General features: G+C 55.4%; 1 protein-coding gene across 1 annotated transcript; it reads right to left on the bottom strand.

Annotated features, from left to right (window-relative positions):
* Positions 1 to 4,718: 4,718 nt before the first annotated feature.
* On the bottom strand, positions 4,719 to 9,626 carry ORAI3 (ORAI calcium release-activated calcium modulator 3). Its single transcript, XM_037898896.2, is given in 6 exon segments — positions 4,719 to 6,495; positions 6,498 to 6,677; positions 6,680 to 6,775; positions 6,778 to 6,841; positions 9,013 to 9,231; positions 9,234 to 9,626. Coding segments are annotated over 6 exon segments (855 nt in total). The 5' UTR covers positions 9,264 to 9,626; the 3' UTR covers positions 4,719 to 6,229.
* Positions 9,627 to 9,653: the final 27 nt, after the last annotated feature.

The raw sequence follows: 9,653 nt of genomic DNA, 5'->3' as shown, positions 1-9,653 counted from the left end.
GCCGACGTCCCGTCGGCTCGCGCGAGAGTTCCCGCTGGCTCGCGCTCCCCCCGCCTCCTGTGTCCGGCTCTGTGTGTTCGCGTCCGCGCTTTCGACGCAGGAAATTAGAGCCCGTCGCCTGCGCTCCGGGTGGGGCCCGGCTGGAAGGCCGTCCTCCTCTCTCTCTTTCGTTCTGCAGGGGGATGATTTTTTTTTCTTTCTCACCGCCAGCTCGGGAAAGATGACGAATCCGCGCTTGGGAAACACCAGCTAGCCCCCCAGAAGGGGAGGAGGTGCATTTTCGCCACAGAATGGCATAAATTTAAATATATTTACATAATGAATTGCAACGTAGCGGAGAGGCAAAAGGAAGAATGTGAGTCGCCCTGATGCACCGCGCTATTTTTTTAAGGGGATAATTGGAGATACAGGGATTGAATCAGCTCTGGTGAAATCGCGGCTAGTTCCTAGGGGGAATATAAAACCTCAGAACTTTCGTCATGGGATGGAATAATGTTATATAGTCAATTACAACATTAGTAACGGGTAAAAGGAAAAAAAACATGACCCTTGATGCGTCATATTATTTTAAAGGGCGGGAGAGAATTGAATGTTCAGAGAACGAATCCGGTCTGTCGAAATCACAGCTAGGGGAGGAGAGTGTTATTTGCCTCCAGCACTTTCGCCATGGCCATTGACTGTATTTAAATAAATCGAAATATTTGACTACACCAGCCTAGACAAGCCAACAGGAGGCAGATGATCCCTGTCCCATCCCTTCTCGCTCACGCTACTTTTTTAGAGGGGAGAATGGGGAGAGGCAGGGATCGAATCTACTTTGGTAACATCATAACTTGTTCCTTGGAAAGGAATGAGGGATTATTCCAACTCTGCACTTTCGCATCGGAAGGAATACATTTAAATATCTTTTAATAATTTAGTACACATTGTAGGAAAGCCAATGAGAGGAATGAGACTCCCCCCCCCCCCCCAGTATATCATATTTTATATTGGGGAAATAGGAGACTGAGAAATACAATTTGCCAAAGGAGATACTATCTAGTACCAAAAGAAAAGGAGTACTTGTGGCACCTTAGAGACAACCAATTTATTTGAGCATGAGCTTTGTGAGCTACAGCTCACTTCATCGGATGTGAGCTGTAGCTCACGAAAGCTCATGCTCAAATAATTGGTTAGTCGCCAAGGTGCCACAAGTACTCCTTTTCTTTTTGCAAATACAGACTAACACGGCTGTACTCTAAAACCTATCTAGTACCAAGGAAGGGAGGGGAAACCTACTCGTTCATTGTACACAGCACTTTCGTCATAGATTGAATACAGTTGATTATTTTACAATATTGTTTACACTGTAATAACGGAGCCAATAGGACGAAAATGACCCCATCCTCCAAAAACAATCACAAATTATTTGTGCAGAAAGAAATGGGAGGTTCAAGTATTTAATCTGCTTGGCAAAATGCCGGCTAATTCCCTAGAAGGGAGGGATATGGTTTTCTTACCTTCCACTTTCACTATGAAATAGAAGAAATTTAAATACATTAAAGTAACGAATTACAATGCTAGAGGAGAATGAGAGGGAGGCAAATGAGTCCATGGATTAGATAATATTATTTAAAAGGGAGTAATTGAATATCACAGGATTGAATCTGCACTAGCGAAATCACAGCTAGTTCCAGTGGCTGGGGGAATCCTGAGGGATTGATTTGTCTACCGCACTTTTGCCACAGGGTGCAACAAATTACAATACACTAAAATAATGTCCTCCCTATAAAGAGTCACGAGTAGGAGAGGAATCAGCTCCTGGATTAACATAATTATAATTATTTAATTTTAAGGGTTATGCGAACCTGCTAAAGCCAACTGCAGCTGGAGCCAAGTAATGATGAGAGGAAGAAGGAAAAACTACTTTCTCATCCGCTGCCAGCACTTTCGTCACAGGGTAGAAAAATCATTAAATAAATTAATTAAGGTTTCAGAGTAAATTAATTAAGTTACACAACTTCGGAGAGCAGAAATTCAACCGCTACTTCACTAATTTTTTTAAGCCCATGGATAAATTGTGTGGAATCTACACAGCTAATCAATTGCCTTATATTCCCACCCACCCCCCAGGAAGGCAATAAAAAGCCAGTGACTCGCCTTCAGCACTTTCTTCATTGTCAATAAATTGAAATAAATCTAAGTCATTAATAAACCATCCAAAATCTCATAAGAAGCCAAATAAAATGCCAATTCATCAAGGCTGATTTTTGTCATCTACTCGATAGAGGAGATGGATGAGTCTGTTGAATCTGCTCGTGCCCTTCCATAGGCTCAATTACAACCTCTTGAGACCTATCTTGCCCTCTGGGACGTATTTCGCATCCTCTGACCTATCTTTTGATAGTCGGAAGCACTTTCAAAACAATTAATTACCACCGATTCTCCCTATTTCTTTAATCAGCCCCACCCACTCACATTTAGAGGAGGAGGCCGCATTTAATTACAAATGGTTCAATATATTTCCATATGTAGTTTTCACAAGTGTTGAATCTACTGACCTCAATGCACACCCCTGCTGTGTCGTTGCCACAAGGGGTCAACACAGTGTTGAGTGCAAGGAGATGCATTAGGTGCCCCCAGCTAATCTCCTCCTCAATGTACACGTTACACCAGTCCCCTTTGACGCCCGCTAGCATTGAAAGGCAGCAAGCTACATTCTGGGTCCTCCTCATCTTTATTTAGGGGGTGGGGTAATAAACCCCTTGTACCCAAGATCAGCCACCAATTGGCATATTAACAAAGCACGAGGACAATACGCAGATAGCCCGCACAGATACCCCCGCCCCAGCAGATTCCACCACGTGTATAAATGAGACTTGTTGCCACATAAAAGTGGATGGAGCATAGATGGAGAAGGCCATGCCCCCTTATTAACCCTCCTAACCAGCCGCTGACCCTGGTACAGCTATAAAGGCCACTTAATGGTCTTTGTCCTTTCCTAACCTCCCTATTTAACTCAAACACCTGCCAACCATTGGTGGGAAAAGTTTGTTATGTGAAATACCCAACATGGTTTCAATTTAAGGCTGTGACAGACCTGATCCACATCTCTGGGGAGTCCTAGGAGACTCCCAGCCAACCGAGGTAGGTAAAGTACAGTTTGTTCCAAGACTAAAGTGACATGAATTACAAAACTCTTTCAGGGCTTGTGTACGTAGAGGAAAGAAGAAAAAAAAAAAAAAAAAACACAAACATAGGGTGACCAGATAGCAAATGTGAAAAATCGGACGGGGGTGGCGGGTAATAGGTGCTTATATAAGAAAAAGCCCCAAATATCAGGACTTTCCCTATAAAATCGGGACATCTGGTGACCCTATGCTAACACATTGTGACGGTCGTTCTTGTGGTTAAGATACCAGACAGGCTCTGGATGGCTGGGTTCTATGCCCATCTCAGCCGCAGCCTCCCTCTGGGACTTTGGGCCAATCACTGAATCTCTCTGGGCCTCAGTTTCCCCATCTGTGAAGTGAGAAGAATGATCCTGCCCTTGTCTATTTTTGAACGCGAGCTCGCTGGGACAAGGATCCTGATCTCAGTCAGGTCCCGCAGGAAACATGGAGTGAGAAGAACGAGATGAAGTAGAAATAACTAATAGCAACCCGGCATTTGATTTCCCTTGTTGCAGGTCACCTCTACAATCCCCTGGTGTAATTGCCTCATTTCCCCCACCAGAGGGCAGCAGTTACCCAGATATTTCAGACCTAGCTTAAAACTAGCTCCCTACCTACCAACTGTTCTGTCCTTTGGGGTTACCTCTGTCCTGGAGCCAGCTGGTTCCCAGTCAGAGGGTAGGATGGGAGTTGGCACCCCCTAGAGGGGAAAGGCCCCATGCCCATTCCTCACCCTGGGGCCAGATGGGAGCTGGGGCCCCCTACAAGGAAAAGGGCCCGTGTCCCATTCCCCAGCTAAAGTTTCACACTGAACAGCTGTTAATTCATTTTCTCCACCCCTGACGAGTCCAGACCTGAGTTCAGCCCTGGGGGTTTCGGTTCATGGCGTCCCTAAAACCAGGCACACGCCCTAAACCTGCCTTTCCCTGAGTCTCACCGACACCCCCTTGCTGGGAGAGGCCGGCCTGGAGTAGCGAGGAGCGCCCCGCACAGCCGAGCTCCTACCCTGCTCCTCACAGCACCCCCTGCTGGGTGAGAAAGGGATGGCAACATCTGCTCCACTTCTGGCCCTCCCATCCCAGACTCTGAGGCAGCCTGGCCCTTTGGGCTCCGTTTCCCAGGCTCTCGTCTCGCTCTGGCCCTGGGCCCAGCTTGCCCCTCCCTCTGTGGCGAGCAGTGTAAATATTTCAAGGCTGGGTAAATGTTTATTCTGGATCGGGGCCATCAACAGAGTCTGTCCCAACTCAGGGCTCAGCCTGCCTTCGAGTGGGGGAGTGCAGGTGCCCCCTGCTCTAACGCAATAACCCCCATGCCCTCCCAAAACTGGGCAGCGAACTCAAGAGTCCTGGCTCCCAATTCCCCAGTTCTAACCCACCAGACCCCACCCCTGTCCCAGAGCCGGGGAAAGAACCCAGGAGTCCTGGCTCTCAGCCCCTCTGGTGGAGGGAACTGGGGCCATGCATGTGGGTCCAGCTGTTAGGCAGAAACTGCTTTGCCTCCAGAGAATCACCTGTGTCTACAATCCTTCCAAACTGCCCGTGCAAATAAGTGTCCCCAGCCAGGCCCTTTGCCAAAGACAATCGTTTATTTACAAACTGACAAAAAATGACAGGCGCAAAAATACCAGAAAATCCACCAGCAGAGCCCAGAGGGCTGGAGCCAGCCACCATCCTGGCGTGGGATTGAACTGTTGGCATCAGAGGGAACAGGCACCCCCCGGCTCTGACCCCCAGACCCCACTCCCCTCCCAGTACCAGGCTGCTGGTGATGATAAGGCACCGCAGTATGGCTGTGAATTGCTCTGCATATATAATTTCTCAGTATCTCTTGCACATGGTTCTGTCCTTCCAGCTAAGACACGCATTTCTGCTCGCCGCCCCGCAGGGCGGAGTACACAATATTATAGGCCCTACACAAGCACTGGCAGTTGTTTCCATTAAGCTACTTGCCCGCACATTGGCTGAATCTGTGACAACATATTATAGGCCCTACCAAACAAAAACAAAAACAAAAAAAAAAACCCCACTGACTGGCTGTTTCAGTTAAGCAGCTGGCTGGACCTGCACCACCACATTATTACAGGTCCTGCCAAAAACACTGATTCGGCAAAGCAAGATATGCTCCCCTCCCTCCGCAGACAACGCCAATATCGTAGGTCCTACAAAAATATAGTCTGTTTTGCTCTGCTGAAGCACCTGTTCCCGGGCTGATAGAAACGAAGCACAAGACACATTATAGGTCCTACAGAGCTGGCTTTGTTTTGGTTTAGCAATGGGTGTTGCCTTCTGCTGGCTCCTTTAGGGACAGGGTATGAACCATATTATCAGAGGGCCTACATTAATGGTAGCTACCGTTTTGTTCTCTGCAGTGGGGCACTTGGCCGGAGCTAGAGAGCAAAAGTCGCGAGATCAGCTAGTGAGTCACTAATTCTATTTAATGACGAGTGGGGAAAAGGACACAGGCTCCAACCAGCTGGAACTGGCTGGCTCAGGGGGGCACGGAGCCTTCCCCTCCAGGACAGGGCTGGGGGGTTGGCTGGCCCTCAGCCCAGGAGCCTCTGGGACAAGTGCCCCACTCCCATAGCCACCGAAGGCTGGAGAGGCCGTCGATGCGGAGATCCCCCACTAGGGGGCAGCGCGGAGGCAACATGGTTGAGAATAACACCCCAGCATCTACCCCCAGCTCTGGGCCCGCTGTACCTGACGGGTGGGCGAGCCCCAGATCTGTGCGTTTGCCCCACTGCAGACCCCAGCTTGGTCCTATCAGTGGCTATACATTCCCCCGATCGGTACCTGCGTGCCCCACACAGCACCCCCTCCCCACCCCCACCACGAGCCCATTACCATAGCCCCAGCAGGGGAAGCACGGGAAGAAGAGGGGACAGGGCAGTTCGCCCAGCTGGCATCTCCTGGGCAGTGCCTGGTCGGGTCGGAGAAACCAGCCCCACTTCCCCACGACTGGGGCGGCGTGGTACGGAAAACCCAGCCCAAAAGCAGCCGAGGAAGGAGGAGAAGACGGCGGAGAACGACCCCAGCTGTGGATCATCCCCCAGCCAGCCGCCGTCTCTCCTGTCCGGCTTACGCAGCCTCTGCTCGGGGGGGGAGCCGCGAATGTCTTCCGGCCATCCCCGGGGCAGCAGCCCGCTCCAGGCGCTCGCATGCGTCGGAGTGGGGGGGGGGGGCGCGCCCGGATCCGGCCTCACACAGTTGCACCCCGGTCGCCTCCCCGTCCAGCTGGTACTTAATCTTGCTGAGCTCCTCCAGCTCCTGCTGGTGCCGGTCGGTCTTGTGGCTCACCAGCGAGCGGTAGAAGTGGAGGGCGAACACCACGAACACCACCCCACCGGCACCATGATGACGGTGGAGGCCACGGCGGCGTCCCAGCCGCCGCGGCCCACGGGCATGAACTTGACCCAGCAGATGAGCACCACCTCGGTGAGGAAGAGGAAGATGCCCAGGGCGGTGGAGAAGCCCCAGGCCAGCTCGATGTAGCGGTGCATGCGCTCGTGGGGCGACTCGTTGACCAGTTGAGGTTGTGGATGTTGCTGACGGCCTCGATGTTGGCAGATGCAGTGCTGACCATGAGGGCGAAGAGGTGCACGGCCACCAGCACCGTCGTGCAGCGCTGAAGGCGATCAGCAGCCCCCGCGGGTAGTCGTACTTCTCCAGCTGCACCTCCACCATCGCCACCTGCAGGGGGCGCCGGAGACACCGTCAGCCCTCGCGGGAGCCAGCCAGCACCCCCCCCCCCCTGGGCCGGATCAGAGCCTGCGCCCCCTAGAGGGGAAAGGCCCCAGGTCCCATTCCCACCCCCTGCCCTGGGATGGGATCACAGCCAGCTCCCCCTAGAGGGGAAAGGCCCCAGGCCCCATTCCCCACCCCCTGCCCTGGATGGGGTCACAGCCAGCTCCCCTAGAGAGGAAAGGCCCAAGGTCCCCTTCCCACCCCCTGCCCTGGCAGGATCACAGCCAGCTCCCCCTAGAGGGGAAAGGCCCCAGGTCCCCATTCCCCACCCCTGCCCTGGGATGGGGTCACAGCCAGCTCCCCCTAGAGGGGAAAGGCCCCAGGTCCCCTTCCCCACCCCTGCCCTGGGACGGGATCACAGCCAGCTCCCCTAGAGGGGAAGGCCCCAGGCCCCATTCCCCCCCCTGCCCTGGGACGGGATCACAGCCAGCTCCCCCTAGAGGGAAAGGCCCAGGTCCCCTCCCCCACTCCTTGAACACATCACAGCTGGAGCCAAATTCCAGCAGGGCTCCTTTCCCAGCTGCTCTGGTGTGCAGGGCGGGCTCAGCAAACACCAAATATTTCCCAGGCCCTGACAGCTCAGTCACTGTGTTTAATGCCGTCTCGGGCAGGGGGAATGGAGGCAGGACGGCAGCAAAATAAAGTTTGCATTCAAGGGGTGCAGCGGGGTGGCTCAGCGCAGTGCTGCGGAGCGTGGGGGGGAGGGGTTGGCAGGGGGCATGAAGTGGGTCTCAGAGCCCAGCCCAGCCCGCGGGCACTGGGCAAAGCAGGGACAGGGAAGGGGTGGGTCACATTCATGGGGCAGCACCAGTGGGAGACACTGCCAGGGATTAAGCCCAAGGGGGGGGCAGTGGGCAAGGTGGGGGAGAGATCTGCCACCCTGGGCCCTTCAGTCCGCCCCCAAAAGGGAGAGGGCAGCTTCCAGAGGGGGCAGTTAACCCTCACAGTGCCAGTGGGGTCACCACTCCAGATTGACCCAACCCCACCCTCGGGCAAGAGGGGAGTAATAGGACGCCAGACCATGGACCGGGGAGCCAGGACTCCTGGGTTCTATCCCGACGCTGGGAGAGGGGTTGTGTGGGCAGCGCTGCCCCCTACTGGAGGGGATCCGGCCCTCGTGTGTTTCCCAGACTGGGCATCGGAGGTCTGGCCTCCTCAATCGAATTAACACAGCCACAGCAACTGGCCAACAAACCGACAAGGCCACCAGGGGGCTGGATCAGAGCTGGTGCCCCCTAGAGGGGAGAGGCTCCATGCTCCATTCCAGGCTGCAGCGGTAGTTTCCAGATTCCGCCCCCCGAAGCCTAATCGGTGGCTGCGGTTACAGGAGCGAGATCATCCCCAGGGCTGGAATTTCGCCTGGGGACAGGGCTGGAGTGGAAGCAAAATTATCTTCACAGAGAGACAGGAGGGCCTTGAAGGGGAAAGATCAGGGATCCAGGGCTGGGCTAGCAGAGGCTGCGGGTTGGGAGTGAGGGGCACTGGCAGGGCTCGGGGGGCGGGGGGGGGCAGGCAGGGGGCTGCGGGTCGGGAGTGAGGGGCCCAGCAGAGCTGGGTGGGGGGGGAGAAGAGCTGCCTCATCTTGTCGCTAGGTCTGTGACAGTGTCACACCCAGCTGGCACATGCCACCGCCCTGGGGTTAATTAACCACAATTAACACGTGGCCGGGAGGGGAAGGAAAGGAGGTTGCCAGGCTAGCTGGAGGGGAGGGGCAGATCTGGGCCTGGGTGACAGTCCTCCTGGCTCCCAACCCCGGCTCTAACCTCCCGTGACCCCCCAAACACAGCTACAGCTCGTCAGGACCCCTGGTTCTATCCCCAGCTCTAGGAGAGGAGTGAGGTCCAGTGGGTTAGAGCAGGGGGGGTTTGGAGCCAGGACTCCTGGGTTCTATCCCAGCTGTGGGAGGGAGTGGGTCCAATGGGTTACAGCAGGGGGGTTGGGAGCCAGGACTCCTGGGTTCTATCCCCAGCTGTGGAGGGGAGTGGGGTCCAATGGGTTACAGCAGGGGGGGTTGGGAGCCAGGACACCTGGGTTCCATCCCCAGCTCCGGGAGGGGAGCGGGGTCCAGTGGGTTACAGCAGGGAGCGCTGGGAGCCAGGACGCCTGGGTTCGCTCACCATGGCGAAGCCGGAGAGCAGGGCCGAGGTGCGGCTCGAAGCCTTGAGCTTGGCCCGGCTGAGGTAGAGCCGGCGCCAGTTGAGGGCGTGCAGCGAGTGCTGGTTGGCCCCCATCAGCTCCAGGTAACTGTGGCGCACGAACTCCCGGTAGGTGGGGGAGACCCCCAGCGTGTCCCCGCTCGGGTTCAAGGGCTCCCGCTCCCCTCGCCTCCCAGCTCCCCCTCGCCCTCGGCGCCCCCGCCGGCCTTCATCGGCCCTGGGTGGCGAGGCCTCAGATCCCCCGCTCGGTGGGGAGGGGAGACCAGGAGCACCCAAGCAATGGGGGGGGGGGGGGGGGGAAGACAGGAAGAGAGAGAGGAGCAAGTGGGGGGGACAGGCAGACTGGGGGGAGATCACAGATTGCCGAGGGGAAAGGCAGGGGAAACTTGAGGGAAGTATGGGGTGGGGGGGGAGACCTCAGGCAGGGGAGGGGAAAGGGGGCACGGGGATGCCCTGGTCAAGGAAGGGGGAACCAGTGGGGGGATGAGACTGGAGAGACCTCCATGGGCAGGGATCACGGGGGAGGGGGCTGTCTGGGGGGAAGGAGCCGGAGGGGAAGTTCGGGGGGGGGGGGGGGGGGGAGGGGGGGGGGGGAGAGGGCG

This window comes from Chelonia mydas, chromosome 6 (genome assembly GCF_015237465.2).
Source record: "Chelonia mydas isolate rCheMyd1 chromosome 6, rCheMyd1.pri.v2, whole genome shotgun sequence".
In the NCBI taxonomy this organism is placed as follows: domain Eukaryota; kingdom Metazoa; phylum Chordata; order Testudines; family Cheloniidae; genus Chelonia; species Chelonia mydas.
Note: the sequence above shows the minus strand (reverse complement) of the source record. Positions and strands in the feature narration are given on the sequence as shown.